Raw genomic sequence first — 20,442 nt, forward strand, 5'->3', positions numbered from 1 at the left:
GGCCCAACGAATGCGCCGGGGAGCGGGCCTCGACGAGAAGATACACTAATTAAGTCGTTTCGAATTAATCGTCTGGCAACGAGGCTGTTCCGTTTCTGGGTCAAAGTTGTTTGAGTTTTTAAATCGGACTTTCGTGCGGACCCTACGTCCAGGCACACGGACCACGGCGGATGTTTCCTCCGTTCCGAAATCTCGAAAGGAGACTCGGGTTTCGCGAAACGGGTAATTGGGGCGCATCCAGTTCAGTTTCGACTTAAAAATTTCGAAACTGGAAACGGCACTCCAAGATAAACGAGGGTTTGCGACAACTCTTCGCGATCGTTCACTTAAATTCTCCTCGAGGAGTATGTCTCGAGGGGTCGGGGCCAATTTTTACCAAAAGAGGCCCTCTCTGATAAACATCCTCCCGGAGTCGCTCAAGTTTTATTGTTATCGTAATGGATGGCACGAGTGTGCATCGAAGTTGCGCGATCTTGTATCGAAGGACGAGTGTATCACAGTTTACGCGAATGAGTGAACAGACTGCTTGGGAGTGGTGCTCGAGAGACTTCGAAGGTATCGTTAAAAATGTTCTACAAACGAAATAATCATTTCATTGGAAGACACTCAGCGTTTCGCGTGGCGCGCGGATAATTCGATCAAAAGGAGATGTTCATCGATAAACGTCGTCTAAAATCCCTCCAGTTTTCTCGAGGTTTCCTTTTATTTCTTTCAACGCGGCAGCTCATCGATTCTGCCCCGGTCCACGGGTATCTCGGCACGCTTCGAACGGCTTTTAATCGAAGGTCGAATCCTTGGAGCGCGATGACGAGGGCCACAACTGATAAAAGGGCCGCGAGAGGTATAAACGCCGACCCGGATACCCCGAGGATAAAGTCGATAAAAACGCCTCCGCACAACCGAGGATTCATCAAGTATATTGCCGAAGAGCGACAGGTGACAGGAGAGATTACTTTTGCGTTTGTGCGGTCAAAGACGGACGTGTGGAGCTATAACGAGTGTGTCGCACGCCCCGCGGCGAATATCTTTCTTGTAGGTCAGTGATATATATCTTGTCGTCAAAGGGTTTCAATTCCGTGCTGTCTCTGTTATTCGACGTACGATCCTCGACCCGCGCGATCCCCGTTTGAACGATGTCGACACACCTTTGCACGTCCTCGATGCGCGTTCTTACTTAATTATTTATTCGAGGTGGCAAGTGACGAAGATTCCAACTGGAAGAATGGTGACAGACAAATCTATATATTTGCTCGTTAAATATTAATTAATTCACGGACCGCTGCGTTAAATATTAATTAATTCCGAACGATCGAAAATAATTCCTCTTTTGGAAGATAAAATGAAGTTCGCTCGATAATGGATTACTGTCGGTACGAACTACACCTACACCGAAGATTTATCGTTACATTATCGAATAAGCTCGGTGGCACTCCTCGTATGTTACGCTTCTGTAATTTGCTAATACATGCTTCAGCGCGGACTGTGCCCCCAAATATTTGAGCCATTACATCCAATTAATGGATTCAATATTATCATCCTGGCGGAGGTTTTATAGGATTAGAGTTCGTCGAGTCATTCGTGCGTTTAATACGCATTAAATACACTTTATTCCGTTTTAAGCGACCGCCGGGCGTTGGTGCGTCGACGTTTCGCGTTAAAAATATTTCATATAAACGCCCCGTGAATCTCTGCAGGAACGATTTGCTTCGAACATTGGCGAATGATTAAAATGCTATGCCGCGAGGAGGGCTTTCGTCATCCCAAAAAGGAAGGAGAAAACGTCGAGATTCGATTCCCGATTAAAGTGGCTGGATCGAAACAATACACTTTTTGGTCACCGCGACTTGTCTTCTTCGGTTACGGATTATACCCGATTCTTCCGTCGTATGCGAACTCTATTTCAACGAGTCTAACCATCCAGAAAACGTTTTCCTGTGCAACCTTTTTCACTCTTTTTTCCTGTTTTTTTCCTCCCCCCAAGCTGGTATTCAACGACGGTAGCTCGATGGTATACGCGGACTCAGCTTAAATGGCCTAACCAGTTTCACCCAGAAAATGTTTTTCATGTAACGGCCTTCCGACGGAAGTTGGACTTGGACGGGACTTAATTGGGTTTTGTTCCACGCCCTTCGATCGGCCGACTGGGCTGCTGCGACTTTTGCCCTCTCTCACCCTTCGTGACGAGTGCCAGAGCAACGTATCCGCGTTTTCCACGCGTTTTCCATCGGGATTTGCCCCGTTGTTCGGCTATCGATCCCCTTCCTCGTCCTCGTCTCCTCCTGGCGGAGCCGTTCTTTTTCTGGGAACACGGACAGACTGCCGGGGCCATGGTTTTCCCTCCGTCGCCAAAAATCGACTCGGAGGAAAGCACTCCCGCGAGACGATTTTTATGGGTTTTTATTTTTTTAACCTACATTTCGGCACGCCCGTCGGCGAAACACTCTGCAGCCCGGGCCAATTCGACGGGAAATGGAAATGCACGGTCCGCGAGAGCCGCAAGAACACGTCGAAAATACGAGCGTTAATTCGCATCATTACCGGCCATCCAACGTAATTAGAAGATATCTCGCCGCGAGATTTAATCGCTCGCGTATCCTTTAACGAATCCACGATGGAATTTCTGAGCTGCGGTGGCGAGGAAGTAGCTCGGTCCACCGGATGCCAGCAGTTTGTTTTCGGAAACGAGTTCTCGAATTCGCGATTCCTACCGAAACGGAACACCCCGAGAGGCGAAGTTCCTCTCTGTCAACAATGTTCTACGTTGCTGCTGGGAAATTCTTCTTTTTTCTTGTTTGCACTGTCCATCGATCCTTGTTGTAAACTAATACGAGGTGAGTCGATGCAAGCAAATTTCGGGTTACGTTCGTTGGAAAAATGGAGAAAGTCAATAATTATTGTGAAGGAACAGGATGCTTTGTTCGGCCAGAACACATATTTAATGCGCTGTAAAACTCGAACCCTTCAATTTGATTTTACCTTCAATCATGTATTCCCAGTTCATAAAGCAACCCTTCGGGCGATGTAAAATATTCATCCGAAGCTTTTTGTTGCTGTCTGCGCCTTGTTCTCTTCTCTTTTGTTGCTTCACGGGCTCTCAGGTCGCCGATGGTAATCCGCTTTTCGTCCTTTCCGTAGCAATACTGGCGCGAATATTGGCCAGTTTTGATGCCCACGGTATTAAGTATCCTTAAGTTTGCTGTTGCTCTTTCATCGAACACACAAGCCGCAATATCGATGTCGAGGATGCCTTGGTTTGCGCGTTTATAAAATCAGAAACTTGAGGTGGTTTGACAACCCGTTTGCATTTATTAACGATAGCTGAACAGGATAGAATGAACGGAACTCTTAATATATTAAAATACGGTTAAATAAAATCGCACGGTAGATACAATGAAATGAAACGAAACACTCGTAATGTACGAGAGGTAAAACTTTTGTAATTAGTTTTACATTTTGTTTCAACATGATTTATTTGTGTACGTTTTCTATTTCGTACATTTCCAGTGTTTCACTCCGTGTAATTATACGTACTGTGTTTTTACATTTAATTGTACTTTTCGTCGGATGAATGCAACCGGGAAAAGAGAAGCCTCGCGTGTGGCTATCATTTGTAAAACGTCGATTCTTGAGTCCTTCTCGTTGCGTGGGCCCTTAACTCGAAGTAGAAACGAAATTAGATCGCATCTCCCGTCGTTTCTTTCATTCTACTTTATACCAACCTCTCTATTTTTCTTCGCCCCGTTCGAATATCGATCTCTACCCTCCCAACGTTTCGGGTTCGCAGGGACGCGGATTGCCAGCGACGCTTATCCAACGAGAAAGCACGAGGTGCGTAACCTTAAGCAGGAGAAAAGTCGGCTTGGACAGAGTTGTCGGTCTCGCGGGACGATTTGCGAGCGTATCTCTCGTACCCTTCGACTCTTCCCTTCAACGAGTTCCTCGAGCGCACCCTTTCGCACCCTCCTCTTCGACGAACGTCTTTCCTTCCATCGTCTTTGATCGTTCTTGTACACGCTGCATAGCTTTCAAGCAAGAACCGTGGAGAATAAAAGCTTCCCCGATGCTCTGTGCAAAGTGGGCTTCACCTTTTCCGATTCGCGAGCGAGTTACCGAATGACACGTCGTCGAACGTGTCGACAAAGTGATTCTTCCAACGGTGGCGCAGGAGTTTCTGTCGCCGATACAAAATTCTTTTTCCGAATAGCGAGTTTTTAACGTCGTTGACACGCGTATTTTTATCGTCGAATTGCGTCATTTAAGAACCAAACAAGCTTTGAATTTATCGGAGAATTGTGCCAAATGCGCTGCCAGAACAGTATGAATAATCAAATTTATCAAGTCCACGAGCCACGTGGCAACTCCGAGTATAGAATCTTCTACATTTTATATTCTCCGTTCGATAAATTAAGTTTGGTTAAAATACGTATTTTCTGTGCACCTGATTGCTTCCTTATTTGTCGTATCGACGACTGTATTTTCTACGTCTTCCATATTTTATTTTCAAGCAAATTGAATGGAAATTGTTTGCTATTTACTCTGGATATTGGGTAATTAGAAACATCACATCTGTTTTTAACCGACTTCGAAAAGGAAGAAGCTGGACACCTACTCCAACTTGATACCTAATGATTCACCTCGCCACGTTATTTCTCGATAGAGTTCCTCGTTAGATACATTAGATTTAGTTTCAGTTTAAAATAACACGAAACATATTTCGTTACAAGGAATACATTCCTCGAGTAATGTTGATCCAAGTCAGTAAATTTCATAGCGGCTGTATATTTAATCAAAAGTAATTAAACGCTAAAATTCCAAAGATTAAACAAAACAAGCCGAATTAAACTGAAATAATCTCGTTTCGTACTGCGTTGTAACTTCTGCGACACTTGTTCTCCGAATTTTGTCAAGGGACCTTTAGTCCATCGCGCCAGTTATGACATCCCAAGTCCCCGAGGTACGACCAACAGGAGACGTTATCTCTTGGCAATGAAGACGTATAATTCCACGAGATTACAACGCAGTAGGGATCGTCCCTTTTTCGTAAAAAGCTTCGTCCACTCTCCTGTTTTTATTAATATTTCATTGGTCCCGTCGAATTGTCCATTATCCTCGCGCATCGCTGACCGTTCCAACCGAATAACGTTTAAAGGCGCGCGTAGCGAACCGTCGCGCATACGTGTGTTATACACAAGGGCTGTAACCCGCGCAAACGCATGGAAACCTGGCCACGATGCACTCGTTCCCTGGACGTACACACGACCAATCGTTGGAGGAATTAGGGGGTTTGATGTCCACCCTGGTACTTTTAATTCAGCAAATTAATGAACAGCGTCAACGTCGCCGACGTAGGGACGACTGTCGCATACAGATAACTGTACGGAGAATTTGCGGGACGGGCGCTCGGTAACGTCGTTATCGTGCCCCTGGCAAACCCACCGTGGAAAAATCGACGCGGATTTTCGGGAGTATCGCCACTGTAAACTGGTTAGTCGATTTTTCGAGTTACCGGTTACCACGTGTCGCGTCGACTTTCCCTTTGAGCATTTTTATTTCGGTTCCATCGAACGCCACGCGTATGCATTTGCTTTTTCGTCACCCGCGGCTGTTTACGCGTACGTCTATAATATTTTAGTGGACTGCTTTCCAGTGTTTACGAAAGGCACCGCTCTAAATTGAAACGAGACTTCTGTGATTCATATTGTTCGTTCGTTTGTTGAAATTGAACAGTGTAAACAAAATATTTAATAGAAGGCCCTCCGTTTCCAGTAAATTACTTATTTAAAATGGGTATAATAGAAATACACCCTTAAAGAAGTTGATCTATGCTCACCAATGTTTTAATAGGATTAGATGGTTAAGCCTACATCGAACCCTTTCATTGGCGCCCCTCTTGGATCGCGAGCAGCCACCCCTAATTCGTAAAGCGATGTTTTGGTACGAACAATGGTCGTCGAAATAAAAATTCTGCGTTTCTGTAAATTTAACGAATGGGGAAATGTAAAATATAGATTCTCGCTCGTCCATTCGCGCGATATTTGCGGTGCGCGGTAATTTTTTTTTGGCGCGCAGGAATATTTTGAACGCGGCTTGATTGCACCGAATCACCTTTTTTCCGCTGATGAAAACACCGATGGAAATCATTCGCGCGTAGGACCGTCGATGAGAGCCTTTATTAAATAAACACGGAGTTTCGATGTTACTCGTCGCGGAGCCATCTTTTCACGAATATCCGCGAAACTTCGTATATACGCTGGCCAACATAACGAGATGATCGTTAGCCACACGGTTATTACGCTCTCTCAGCACCCTCGCGCAAATAAAGCGTGCTGAAATCCGTGCTGGCGCAAATATTCCGGGCCGAAATTCAGGTCAAGAACCAACAACGAACAATGCGCTGAAAAAGACCAAGAATCAATGAGGTAATTTGAGCCGAGGTTAATTGTCCGTTCCGTATACAGCGTATTTAATTTCCGAATTAATTAGACAAAAACGAAATTTAAGGCTGCTCGTGTGAACGAAAACTGAATACCGTCGCGTACTTTTTATATTCATCTCATTTTCGGGGGATAGCTGTATATGACGTTTAACAACGTAACGAATTGAAATTGCAATGAGTAAATTATAGCTAACATTGTTACTGTTATTAGATATTACATTATTTCATAGTAATTGTGTTAAATTTTCTGTATAATACGCGAGCTCTACACAATAGTCCGTTTTGTCTTTGGCATATAATGCACCACTAATCGCAGCCCAGGGAATCCTCGAAACGCGTCATCATTAAGAATCCATCTCACTCTTAATCGATGCATCTCGCGCTTATCGGCCGTTGGCGGTGTAAAAAAAAAAGGAAAGAAAAGAAAGGATCGAATCTGGAATAAATAACGAGCCCCCGTTTCTCTTTTTTCTCATTGCAGATTGGCGGCGCTGCAGTAGCGTCGACGAGGACGTCGAGGACGACGACGGCGTGATCGTGTCGCGGGGGTGGTGGGGTTGAAAATCGGCGCTTGCCCGGTGTCTCCTGTGTGTGCCTCTCTCTTTCCCCCTTCGATTCTCCTTCTCCTTTTTCCACATCCACTACCCCCCTATTCTCTCGGTTGCTGCCTCTTACTCTTACCCACGTGCGTGAGAGATAAGTGTGCGTGTAGTGGCGACGCGTAAGGACGCACACGCGTCCCGTATAGAGGGAAGCGAACGGCAGCGCCACCACGCGGCTGCGCGCACAGCACCGCGATCCTGGCGGTGGTGGTGGTAACGCGCAACGTGGTGGGGGGCGCGTGTCACCTGTCGTGACGTTGCGCGCTGTCAGTGTGACGGCAACCGTCGTGGGTTGTGGATCGTATCGCGTCGCGTTATCAGTCGAGTAACATCGCGGGGTACATCGGAGTACAGACGCACGATCGTCGGTCCCGTACGTGGTGTGCACAGTCGTCGCCTGGTTCTCTTTCCTCGTGGTTTGCCTCACCCCAACACCCGTTTGTCCGCGTCCCTTCGGTTTCGCCGATTTTCGAGTCCGTCGAGGCGCGGTGCGAGCACGCCGCGTTCGATTCTCACGAATGTGCGTGGCTAGGGTGCCGGTCCTGAAGGAAACATGCGTGAGCAGAGCTGGAGGACAACGACTGCGACAACGACGAGGAACGCGCAGCACGTGACTGCGGCACCCTCGCACGTTCTGCTGCAGTGAGTGGAGAGAGAAAGGGAGGGAAAAGAGAGTGATAGAAACAACGTCCTTTCTCCTTCCGTTGTTACGAAAATCGGAGTCCGTGCGTTAACGGGTAGTAAAAAGAGTGTGCCGGTGATTGGTGCGGTATACGTGAGTTGCTACTCGAGATTCTTTCGTTCCGTGATCCCCTAACGGTGGAGACTCCGAATCCTGGCACGTTCCCGTTCGAACCACCCGAGAAAAGATGAGGCGTACCATCTTGGAAACCAGGATGCACCCTCTGTTGTCCTGCTGGTGTGTCGTCGCCACGGTCACCCTCGCCTTCGCAGCGTGGCAAGAGAACATCAGGCCGAAGATGTACGTCCAGCTCGGTAAGTGAAACGTTATCTACGTATATCTACATCTACTAAAAACTCGATGATTAACACTTGTAAATGGTCGAAATTTCATTGGAACAATCAACTCCGAATAATCGGCTCCGAAACCCTAGAAACTCGGTGACTGATCCGTCGTTGAGACGCAGATAGAGACATAATTTCATTCATATAATCGACTCCGAAACGCGCATTCTTATCTGTGTACAAGTTGCGACGCTTCCAGCGGGCAACAGAATTTTCATTTCGGAGCGTGGGGAAATTCTCGAATTGAGAACGCTCGATTTTCCCCTTTTTCTTCTTTTTTCTTTTTTTGCTTCGCTCTTTATTTAGAATTCCATGCTCGGTGCTCACCGATCGAATGAAAGAGAATTCTTCGGTAACAAAAGCGGGCGTTCATCGGGCGTATCGGGATTACACTCGAGGAAAAATTAAAAATTCCTTGGAAAGGATCGGCTTTCCTCGTTTGCGAGAGGGAGCTTCATTTTCCCGGTTTTCTCGCGTACCACTCGTCCGGGGTAGTCGAACGACGATGCGGAACGGAAGTTGCACCGGGTGCAGGGTCATGGACCTTCCCCCACTCGGTATTGTTTCACCCTTAGCGCTAGGGGAGCTATGTGTGCAACTCGGTGACTGTAAACCCTAATCAGTGACATAACCAGAACCCCGTACTAGGAAAGAATACAAAGCTATCGATCACCGTGTCCCGTTTAAATGATTAAGGCGCGCGATATAAATGGAGTTCGAGGAAAAACTCGATGCTCGCGATTTGCCACCGTTGCTTCGCTCGCGAACAGAGATGGGCGCTATTTCTTTCTTTCGAATAATAGATGACAAACGAAAACGGAACACGGTAATTTATTCCCATCGTTTATTTAATTGAACGGTCGTTCGGGACAAGCCTCGGCTCGGTTAACGTGAAATATTATTTTATAATTCAATTTCATTTCATAATTAACTCGTGATTTAGTTTCGCTTTATAATTAATTTGTTATTCTATTTACATTTTATAATCAATTTATCGCGTAATTCAAATTGTAATTTTAATTGAACGTATAACGGAGCAACGGTTCTTTATCATCTATTCGTTACTCGAGATGTTTATCTAGATAAGTGTTTTGCTAGTCTGTGTCTGCGAGGCACGCTTGTGCTCGATAGAGGGTTCAGTCGATCCACCTCTCGTTCGTTTGCTTTCATTCTCTCGCACCTCGACCCAGAGACGCGAAAACAGACACTCGACGGAGCGTGACGGATTAAAGTGTCTAGCCGTAATTAAAAGACAACGGATAGGTACATCGCGCAACTGATCGATATTTTGGAGTCACGGAGATGCTGCGAACCATTCCACTCTGATTTTGGCGAAACTTTGAGGACTGAGACCATCCATCCTTCCAAGTTTCACCCCCTCGATGTATCCTCGAAAACTGTTAGAGCCGCGTGAAAGTTTTCCTGACTCTGGTAGACGGATTTTGAGAAAACACCTTGTTTATTTTTGAAATCTCCAACGCGGCGTAACCGCCGCACATAACTGTACTCGACGCCCGGCATTCATCATTCTTTCCGAAGTAAAACGATATTTTGGCGAGACCAGTGACGAATTAAATTGCTTCGAAGAGAGCGCCGCCTGTTCTCTCGCGCGACACGCATAGACGTCAGCGAGAGTATAAAAAGCATCGCGACGCTGTCTGGTGGATAGTCGAGCGTGGACGCGCCTCGGCGTGAAGTCTCGTTCCTTTTGGATCTTTTAGCCGTGTAAACGCGTCAGACGCGATCCATCTTTTCCCTCCAATGATTTTGTGCCGATGAACCCTTGGCATTGACTCGCGATCGCTGTTCGCTCTGATAACTTTGCTCGTTGCTGTACAAATTACGCTCGACGGGACCTCAAAGATCTCCACGCCTGAGATACTTATTTCTTCGATAATCGTGGGCAAGTCGATACCCCGAGCCTCTGATAAAAACACCCGACGTATGATCGTCGTATAATGAAATTATTTCGCGAAGCATACAGGTCTGGAATTCCGGAGCAGACGAAACGTTTAAACGAAACGGAGCGTACGATGAATCTTTTCTTTCGTTATGTATCGAAGTAATTTATCTGTTCTGTTTGAAGAAGATTTAAAGCCAATTTGAACGGAACTTTGAAAAATAAAACTGGACCACGCGCTTTGATCGACAGCATAGTTCAATATTTACATGGCGAGATACATTTACCACCCGTTCCCGACGCGTGAAAACAACTTTATAAGCAGTAACCTGTTGTAACATTAGAAACGCTTTCACGCCTCGGATAGATTAGAAGATAAGGTTAACGACCCGATGGGATGCACAGCGCGCATCGCAAACACATCAGTTACCACTTACGTTAATTCGCAGTTGCGTAAACACACTTGTGTCTCCGCAGTCGCGTTCGAACGTATTGTACTTATCGTCGCAACGCATCTATTTCAAGCAACAGTTGCAACATTACGTATTTAACGTCTCGTAAGACCGTCTGTACACCGGAACGAATGATCGATCGGTCTCCACTCGCGACGCTACTGTTTGTCGAACGTTAACGAGGTTTTGCGCTCGTTTAATGGGACAAATTGGAGGCGGAACAATGCACGGAGGAATTGTCAAGGGAGAGGGTTAACCCTTTCGTGCCCGCGGTGACGTTTTCGGTGCACTCCACTTTCGGGCAATTTGTTAAACGTATTGGAGCATGTGTCCGCGGTCACCCCCAAAAATTTTCAGCTAGTACTCGTACTATTATTTTCTAGCGATTTCGTTGTAATTGCCACGAGACTGTTGTGCATCGACGAACGAACAACGCGCGTTGCATTTAGATGCCCCGGGGCGTCGTTGCAGATGCAACTTTGAAGATTGACGAGGGATGTTGGGTGAAGTTCGCGAAATCGTAGCCATTTTGAAAGTTTGGAAAGTAGGCCCGTGTAGCGCGGTTCCGATGCTGCGACAACGGAAGCGCGGTTACCGGTAAATCGAAACGTAAGCTCGTTAGGTCGTTATGAATTTCATCCGTGCATTATTTTCCAATGGCGACGCGTATAGAGGCGCGGTAGGAATTGAAATTACACGAACCACGTGTTATTAATACGCCACTGGCATTGCGGCAACGGTGCTGTTTTGCCCACTGAGGCAGAATTTCTGCTAATTCTACAACGGGGAAAACCACGCCGCAGAACCGAAATTGTAATCACCGGGAAATGCATATTGCCGTTACGAGAGGGGGTATCGCCAGAGAGACTTGGCTCTTCGCTGACGCAACGTTTTCCACGGTTGCACGTTGCGATTCCATGGACTGCTAATGCTTATTTTTACATGGCCCCCCTCGAAGGGATACGCTGTTATTGTTAGTCAGGTGTAACAGCGTCGATTAAATCCTCTTTACACTAATTCTACCTGGGTTCATCCATTGAAGGGACTAGGCAGGCAAACTGCTCGAGAATGACTACAACTTCAGATTCTTCCGTGATGTTTTCATGTATCTTGCAGATTAGGAAAACGTACGCAACCTACGGAAATATAAGATTAAAATGATTGTTAGAATTGTTAGTAAAAGATTTCGCTTTCGTACTCGATATTTACTTTCTCGGGCTCGATCCTAATCTCCTTTGAATTCTCTCGATTCGCGGCCGCTCGCGCATCTTTTTCTACTTCCATTCGTTCTCTCTCTCTCTCTCTCGCTCGCTCGCGCGCCCCCCCCCCCCCCCCGTCTCTCTGTGACACTCATCACCAACGTCTCATTCGTTCCCGTCATTCGCGCGCATTTACATAATCTATAACATGATAAAGGTTCATTCCACGAATGCGCACTTTTGTGGGAAATAAATTACAGGATTCGTCATAAATTTTATATATCCGTTTGCACTCGGGAAAGATGCAATTCCGACTTCAACTCCTTCCCACTGTTGCGATGTATCTCTAGCATTTGGAAATTTTGGGGATACACGCGGCAAGATGAAAAGGAGGACGCTCGAAACCGTACAGTATCCGCGTGTAACCGGACTGGAACAAAACGAAAACAGATCAAAGACTAGGCAGGCGGATGCGTCCGTAGCAACCGGACGATGCACCCAAAAAGGCGGATAAAACCGTCCAATGGCGCATCAGAGTATGTACGCGATTCACCGAGCGCGTATACGCGGCCCTGGCAGTTAAAGGGTTAATTCGTAGACTTGCCGTTCGTGGAAAGTTTCGTTTGTTCGTTTTCTATCTCTCGAGGCGGGCTTTTATCTTCCGGATCGTTGGCCTCGAAACGTAAAAATCATCGACGCGCGGCGATATTTCAACGGACGCGGGGAAAATGGAGCGCGCCGCGAATCGCCTGTCCGACGAGTGGCATCGATTATCGTCCGCGCGATGTTGTTTCGCTAAAAACCGAGAAAGGGGAACAAAAAATGGGGCAAAAAAAAGCAGCAGCGTAAAATATCCACACGCCTTTCGAACCTCGTAAATCAAGGCTCGTATGCGCCGCCGGGAACAGGACGTTTAAAAATCGAAAACGCGGCGCCGCGACGCGATCGAAGCGCTCTCCCGCTCGCAAGCGAGCACCTCGACGTGCTACCGATTGCGAATAAAAGGGAGATCACTGAACTGGAACCGCTCTCTTTGCTGGTCGAAAACTGCGCTGGATCGATAACAACGACGAAACCTATCTCTGCGACGTGGTCACGAAATTTCGTGCGAAAATCTGCCGATTCGAATGGAACAAATGAAAGACAAATGGAGAATTAACGCGTTTCATCTGGGGTGCGTTTAATCAGGTGGACCAAGTTCTGGAGGTTCGAATGGTGGCGTGGCAATTATTTTCGTATTACAAGAGATAGCGGTTCCACTGGTTCTGAACACGCTGATATAAATACCAAGTTTATTAGAGGGACCGCTACTTTTTAATTCATACGGTTTATCGATGTCGACGCGTCAAGGAGACTAGGCAGTTTTCAGAGGAGCTTTAATTTCGGAGCAATTTCGAGTCCTTTAATGGATCTCGACGCATTCGTGACCGGGGGATGCCAATTGCCACGAAACGGCGCGAGATCACGATATGTCTAACGCATTCGTGCGAATGCGTTATTAAAAGACACCGCGAATCGGATACGCGGTTGATAATAGGGCCGGTTACAAGTTCATTATTGCATCGCAGTCAAATGGGAGCGTTGGATCGGAATATGGTCTATAGCGGCCAGTTAATCCATATTACGGTAACTTTATCTGGCAGCGAGGAATACCGCAGCGGACCAATCACAGCACGGCCTCCCCGACCGATGAGAGGATACATTATGATTAGTTTCAGCATACCGTATACGCGACCCGGCACGTATAACCTGACCTCGGTCCGACCACCGGGTAAAATTACTGGGAATCGTGTCAATTGACTCCTCGCTTGAGAACCATGAAACGTAATTCCACTTTCGTAGCTTTCATCCCCGATTGAACGCGCGAAGGAATCGAATTTTCGCGTTCGAAGCCTGTTCTTCGTTAACTTTAGCGAAATCTGACCGGAGCGAGAGCAATCGCGTAATTTGCCTCGTGTTATTTTTTAGAGATACGTCTAACACTCCCCCCCCCCCCCCCAGTTTTCGTTCGTCCATCTCATGAGATTAAGGTTTGTTTAAAATCTGAAAGTGAAGAATTAGGTAACGTTAGATAAAAATTCACGCGAATCTGCTTAATTTGCATACTCATTTCGGCCAATGCTCCAGCGAACAACTCGTAAAACATTTACTAAAAAAATTAATATATTCCATATTTTTAGCCTCCGAGCGTTTATTTAAATGAACGTTTTCCGCCTCGGAGTGCCCTCCTTGGATTATAAATTTTGTTGAACCAAAATATTTAATACGAGTTGTACAACATTCGCGATAATTACGTTGAAATTTGCAATTGAAGACGTTTATTACACGTCCTCCAACGTGTAGAAAGCTTTGAGCTGAAAAATATGGAAAACACAGGTTTTGAAATAAAATTTTGATTTAATTCCATTCCACGAGGTTCGTAATTTTTGCAAGGTGGCGTAGTTCGAAAAACGCCGTCCCAGAAAATGGACGTTCGCTAGCCGCGAAGAATGCACCTGAAATTGATGTCTCCGTATCCGCGTGGGCTCTTTGAAGACTCCCGGGGATAGGGTGAAGGATAAAGAAGGCGAAACCACCGCGGATTAATGCCAGACAATTGGCGAGGTGTAGGAGCTCGCGAGCCTGGAAATGATTGATTCGATACGAGACGACGAGAGGGGTCGGCCCTTTTTAAGATTTCTCTTTGAGGATCGTTGGCGTGTACATACCACCCCCGCATTTTTTGTGAGCCTCGAGTGTGTACTCGACGATAGAATAAGTAGCATACTGGCATTGCCGAGGGGTTCATAAATCTTTTGTCGAGAAGATCCCCCCTCTGCCATGCTCGATCCAGGAAAAAAAAGCAAAAGGTCAAAAGCATGCGGCTGCTGCTGCTGCCGCTGCCGCCCGCATAGAGCGAACGAAGCGGTTCCTTCGTTGCGGAGTACAAGTAAAAGTGTCCTCTTATCGCGGGTGTTGACTCGACCTCGCGGTGTACCGGGGACGAGGGGAGCGGAATCGTCGTAAATACGATTGCCTCCGCGAAACTTGGATGGAGTTTCTCTCGCGTCATTTCTGACGACTACCATCCCCGTAATGCGTCCCCTCCTCCCCAAGCCGTCGATGGATAGACGATTAGTTGGCGATTTTATTATCGACCCGAAACTTGGTGAATTCTTTAATATCGAGACGTCGAGGACCACCCTCGCTCGGAAAAGTTGTTTTCTCCGGCGAGCTATAGCGGCGTGTCTCATAACGTCCGAGTTCCCCTACTTCAAAGCGAACGCGGAGTTCCGATGCATTAATATAATTTCCCGAAGGGAAGAAAAACCGAACAGAATAACTCCAGGACTGGTTCCATTGACGAGAGTAACGTCTAAAGATAAGTTCAGAAGTTGCACCGACGATCTCTCTGTTTCGATTACTACGAAGGCAATTGAACTATTCCTCTTTGGTTCATCACGCTTAGACCAAGAGTGTCCAATAAATAAAGAGTGAATTCTTGGCCGCGACTAGGCGTCGCGGTCGATTGTTCGCGTGTCCTTAACCTACAGATTAAAATATCGCGCTCGGAAGGCGAGAGTTTCGATAACGAGACGCGCCCTGGGTAGAAGCGAACGAGAGAGAGGTTAACGAGATTCTCCCCCGTTCTCCTTTTTCTCTCCCGCGCTTTGGGTCATCGTGGCTCGATAAAGCTGTAGAGCGTCGCGCGAACCGTCTATATTTTCCTTCTCCGAAGGCATCTTCCACGTCATTGGATCGAATGATAAAATTAAATGGCGTTGCGGCTCCGTCCGATGATCTCTCCGCGGCAAAGTTAACTGACCTCCCGCAGTTGCGGATTCGCGTGACGCTTTTGTGCTCTTTTTTTGTCGTTTTATTTCCGTCTGTCGTGGCTCGACGATTGCCGTCCGTCCGTGTTCTGCCCTTTGTTCCCCGACGTTGACCGTCGTCCGTGCGTCGCGTGGTCGGCCGATCTTTTCCTCCTCGATTTGGCCGGCTAGAGAAATTGGTTTATCGGCGGACAAAGTATGAATAATTCAAACCGGACGATTCACAGTCCAATCAATTCGGATCCGAAAGCAACGGTGGCAGCCGGTAGTCTAGGGGAGACCCTTGCTCCATCGAGGCTGAAACGAAAAGGGCCATTAGCAGGACGGTCTAGTCTAATGCGAAGGTCGGATCCTCCGTCGCAGCCCTCTCGTCAATCAAGTTTAACCACCCTCGAAGCAAATGAAACAATAATCATTTGCATTGGCACTTTGGCGCGGGGTGATTAGTTAAAAACAATGGCCGTGCGAGAATGGTATCGTTATAATGTCCCTGGAAAACGCAGCGTTCGTTGCTGACGATAGATGTTTCGCGATCCGATTGTTTTGACGAGATGTTGATTCTTCCGAGGTGTCTTGCACCTCTTGCCCACACCCTGTTGGTGCGACGACGGGCCGATTTTGTTAAAAATGGGTGGATCGATCAATCGAAGGTTTTCGTTTAGCTTCGTCGTCTGACGCGACCCACGGAGTTCGACTACGTTTAAAACAAAATTAACGATAGTAGTTTCAGTGTTCGGTTCAACGTGACCGATCTTGTATGTATACGCAAACACTTTCCAATGCGTCAAGCAATATTCCCGAACGCTCCATTAACTTTCAGCTCGAAATATTGCTTGCATAGATTATTGCGTTGCGCGCATCATCCCCTTGTTTATGCGTAATACCGACAACGGGAGAGCAGCAACATAGTTTACGTAGTAAACAACTCTCCTCCATTGTTTATGAAGTTGATTCTCGCGGTGGACTATTGCGTTGTTGCTTCTGCGGAAAATATCCGTCATGGAGAAATTCAATGGAGGGAATCGCATCAACGAAGCGACCCGTCCCTCTCGGGGCTTCGCGTTGCGCCAAGAACGAATCGATTTTCTTCGCGAATCGGATCGGTTCCGGTTGGATTCTAGTACTCGGCGCAAGGACGTTCGATTTTACAGCCCATTAAGAACATCGCCTCGTTAAGGGAATAATTTACGGGGCAGTCGTTCGATTATTTAAAGGGGATCCTTTGGGGTCGAAAAAATGTTAGGACTCGGGGATTTTTTTTAAAGACGCAGTACGTCTAACGTTAATATTGAAACCTATTCTGACTTTCAAGTCCACTTCTATGAAGTTGGTTTTTTAATTGTTGGATGGTAGCATAAGCTCTTTTTTTTGGAAGCTGGTTGGAGACAACTCTATAAGATGATATAAGACAAAGATGGACGCCTAGAGTTTTGAATCCGTATACCCAGGGTTTCCTCTTAACGCGCGACATGGTTCGAGAACGGAACCATGTATATTTAATGGTCCACCTGCATCGTTCGAATCCGTTTCCAACTCAAACAATTCTGACGTCTCTATAATAACGTTCGAGGCGGAGCCACGCCGGCCCGAAACAGGCAAATGTCGGTGTTCTAAACTAAAAGCAATGCATAATTAATTCAGCGCGACGGCGAATTAGCGGAACGTACACGGGCTGAAGACAAAAACGACCCGCTGAAAATGGAGCTGCGAGGGACCAAGGGCGAAACAAGAATGAGAAATGGAGCGGGGGGTGGTGTGATACTTAAAAAAAAAAAAAAAGCGAAGAAGAACGGGAGGAGTAACGTACGTGACATCGAGTCGTTCCGCGAACAAGTTTCGCAAAACTCGATTACACCAGTTTTTCTCCATTGTTGATTTTCGCTCGCGATTTTTCCGCGACGTCTTTGTTCTTTGCGCGCGTACACGCCGCGCCGGTTGCACTGGATACAGGCTAGTTGATACGTTTCTTTGGTTTCGAGTTTTCTCAGAGTCCCCCCTTTAATCGAGTTTCGAATTGAATTCTTCGCGGAACGCTCAGGGGACGCATCTTAGGGGATTACACGATTCTTTAAATCGCGGCAGCTGGAATTACCGGGACAGGCAACTTTATCTCGCGTCTTGCAGTTTATCCGATTGGTTCTCCGCTCTCTACTAACGCCTTACGCTACATTCAACGAATGTTATCGTAGAGGAGTTACTTTGTTAGGCGACGGGAGAACGACGAGACGAACGACATTCCATGCCCACGGAACGAGGATCGCTGAACCGCGTACGCAGGCTGACGCATCAGTCGAATATCAGCCGTTGCTATCGGTAGCTTCCGCTAGCATCTCGAAACCACCGACGTACTCGGTATTAGTAGTCTTAGTAGGTTGTAACTTAACGCCAATCCGTTGCAATTTGCGGTTTAATCGAGCGTATCTGGTGGATCAATACGAGAGCGGCTCGTCCTCCATCCGCCTTCCCCGTCGCGTTTCTCTTTCTATTGCGTTTCTAAACTTGGAGTTTCCGTCTACTCTGTTCGCGCTTTCCACCCTCTCAGCCATCAGTGCCGTCTTTTCTCCCCGTTTCTCTTTTCGGAGTCGGCCCTCTTTTAGCCGCTTCGCGGGTATCGTTAAGATCTTTAAAAGCTTTCCACCGGCCGCTCGGGAAAGTTTGCGCGGAATTACGATTATCATCGTTTCGATCGGGCGTCCCTGATTTCGCGATTAATCCGACGGAGTAGTCGAAAGGGATGGGCGATTTTCTCCAATTCTGTGGCCGAAGTTGCGATTGAGAGGCGAAAGGGATGAGAAAGAGGCGGAGGGAATCATTGGAATGTACGGTTGTTCGTTAGAGACACAGAGGGGAAAAAAGATCGATCGATCCGCTCGCTGTTATTTTTCTTCGTCTAGATCGGAATTGTTGCCAAAGTCACTGAACGGAGTAAAAGGAAGACCGTCGAGCATCGATACGAGAAATTTGCTAAAATCAGTTAGACCGCCGCGATTTGTAATTGTCAGAGTGCAAAATTGAAGCGCTCGGAATTTAGCAGCGCTGCCGAGGGGTATAAAAAGATTTGGACGGAACGGACTATAATTTTTCGATTACACTTTCCCACGAGCCATTTGCGACACCCCTTCCATTAAGCGGGACAGCTTGCTCGTTCCGTGTCACGGAGTCTTCTCTGCGCGAATTTCACGGAAATTTCATAGGGAACCGCGGCCGTCGCGTTATTACGTTAATTAACTTCGACACTATCCGAAATCGTTCCCCGGTTTGTCGTAAATTTAAGAGGCAGCGCGAGCTCGCGCGCATGAATCACCAATTCCAAGCTGCCGCGAGAATAATTGCGACGATCGTCGGCAGTCGTGATAAATAAGCGTAATACCGCGGCATTTTAACGCGGCTTTGTTTCACGGATGGTAATATCGCGGCCAGCGTACACGACGGGGAATCCATTATGCGTACACCCCCTCGCACCGCTTACCAAAGAAAGGAGCTTTTCACGGGTTACGACTCCTAACCTTGCCCTGTCGTGAGCTGAGGCCATTTGACTTGGATCCTGCGCTGGAGCCACAATTTTACATGAAAAAGGTAGCTAAGAAATTTGTGTGCCACATTTCTCTATTTCAGAGATGTTTCGACCATTTATTTTTACGATCTTCGCTGTTTAAAAATTCTCTCATAATGTAGTAGCGGAAGTATGCGCTGCGAGGGCGAAGTTGCGCAGACGAATCTCTTGGTAAAGTGTATCTAAAGAAAGTGAGATATCGCGAATTATATTATTAATTACTCAGATCAATTGTAAATAGTTCTTTTTCTGTGAAAAAAAAAAATAGTTTTTATTACGAATAATTCGCAACCCAATCTGTAAAATACGAGGCAGTTTCATCCCCTTATAACTGTTTTTCCAAAGAAAATTTGTGCTCGCAATGGACAGTGCGCACAAATCGGTTAAAATATGGGAGAAGGGGGAGGGTACAAACAGTAATCCAGCTGAAACGGGGATGAACGAGCGTTTTCATTGGGTTTCCAATGGTGCGCATTATGCAACACGGGGTTAACGGCTAACGGAGATATCGTCGGAGGCTTTTCAGCGGTCATTGCCGCAGAACGGTGACTCGTGTTCTGCGAGATCGATCGGTCTCTGGAGTATCCTGCAGGACGCGTCACCGCGGCGCGTATTCTGTCCGGTCACGAGCCCCACTGTACACGATCCTTCTCTAGGAACATCAGTTTCACATACGCGCGTACACGTCGCGTTATTAATTTCTCCCGTGTTCGGTCGAATGGGCCACGATATAATCTTTAACGGCGCTGGTCCGTAGTCGAATCCCCGATCCCCCAGCAACCGAGCGTCGCGTCGTTTTTAAGCCACTTTACCCACCGGAACCGATAATTCCTATAAGCGTTCGGCTTGTACTCCTCGCTTTTGCCGTCGCATTTCCGGGCTTTCCCGCTCCCGCCGGCTCTAAAGGCGATCTCTCGTGTTTTTCGGCCCGCTTTCAGTGACTCGGCGTTATTCTTCTCGCACGAACCGCTCCGATATGGATTTTCCATCGTTTTCATCGAGCTCGAACGTGTTTGCGACAATTAATCATTTTTTCGGTGGGAGGAAATATTCCGGGAGACTGCATATTCTTGAGATTTCTTACCTTTTTAAAAATATCGCATCCTCTCTCACATACGAACATGCCTGCAGAGTTTCATATTTATCCCACCCTTTAAATAAATGTAGTGTAACTTTCCAAACCAACATGCCCGTTCGGCGTGTATCGAGCCCGAATCGAGCGAAACGGATCCAGTCGCAGTTGAGAGTTATGAAATATTCCGTAACGAGTGGCACAGGAATCGATGTCGCGTTTTAAAGACCGCTCCCATTCATGGTCCAGCTTTGTACCTCGCTGACCGATCGGCCTTTTCCCCCCCCAGTCAGGATTTCTCGCCTCGAGTCACGAATCAGAAGCTTTTCAATCGGTCGTCGGTACGACTGGCATCCCGGAAGATCGATCGTCCTTTCTCCGTCTCTTTCT

The 20,442-nt window shown here is 47.0% G+C and overlaps 1 protein-coding gene across 1 annotated transcript in view; it reads left to right on the forward strand.

The window, feature by feature from the left end:
* LOC128882129 (semaphorin-1A) overlaps positions 1-20,442 on the forward strand; it is a 234,095-nt gene that overhangs the window by 32,791 nt on the left and 180,862 nt on the right. Inside the window, exon 2 of the mRNA XM_054133701.1 lies at positions 6,918-8,034. Coding sequence (XP_053989676.1) covers positions 7,908-8,034 — 127 coding nt within the window. The 5' untranslated portion in view covers positions 6,918-7,907. The remainder of the gene's footprint in view (positions 1-6,917; positions 8,035-20,442) is intronic.

This window comes from Hylaeus volcanicus, chromosome 1, assembly GCF_026283585.1.
Source record: "Hylaeus volcanicus isolate JK05 chromosome 1, UHH_iyHylVolc1.0_haploid, whole genome shotgun sequence".
In the NCBI taxonomy this organism is placed as follows: domain Eukaryota; kingdom Metazoa; phylum Arthropoda; class Insecta; order Hymenoptera; family Colletidae; genus Hylaeus; species Hylaeus volcanicus.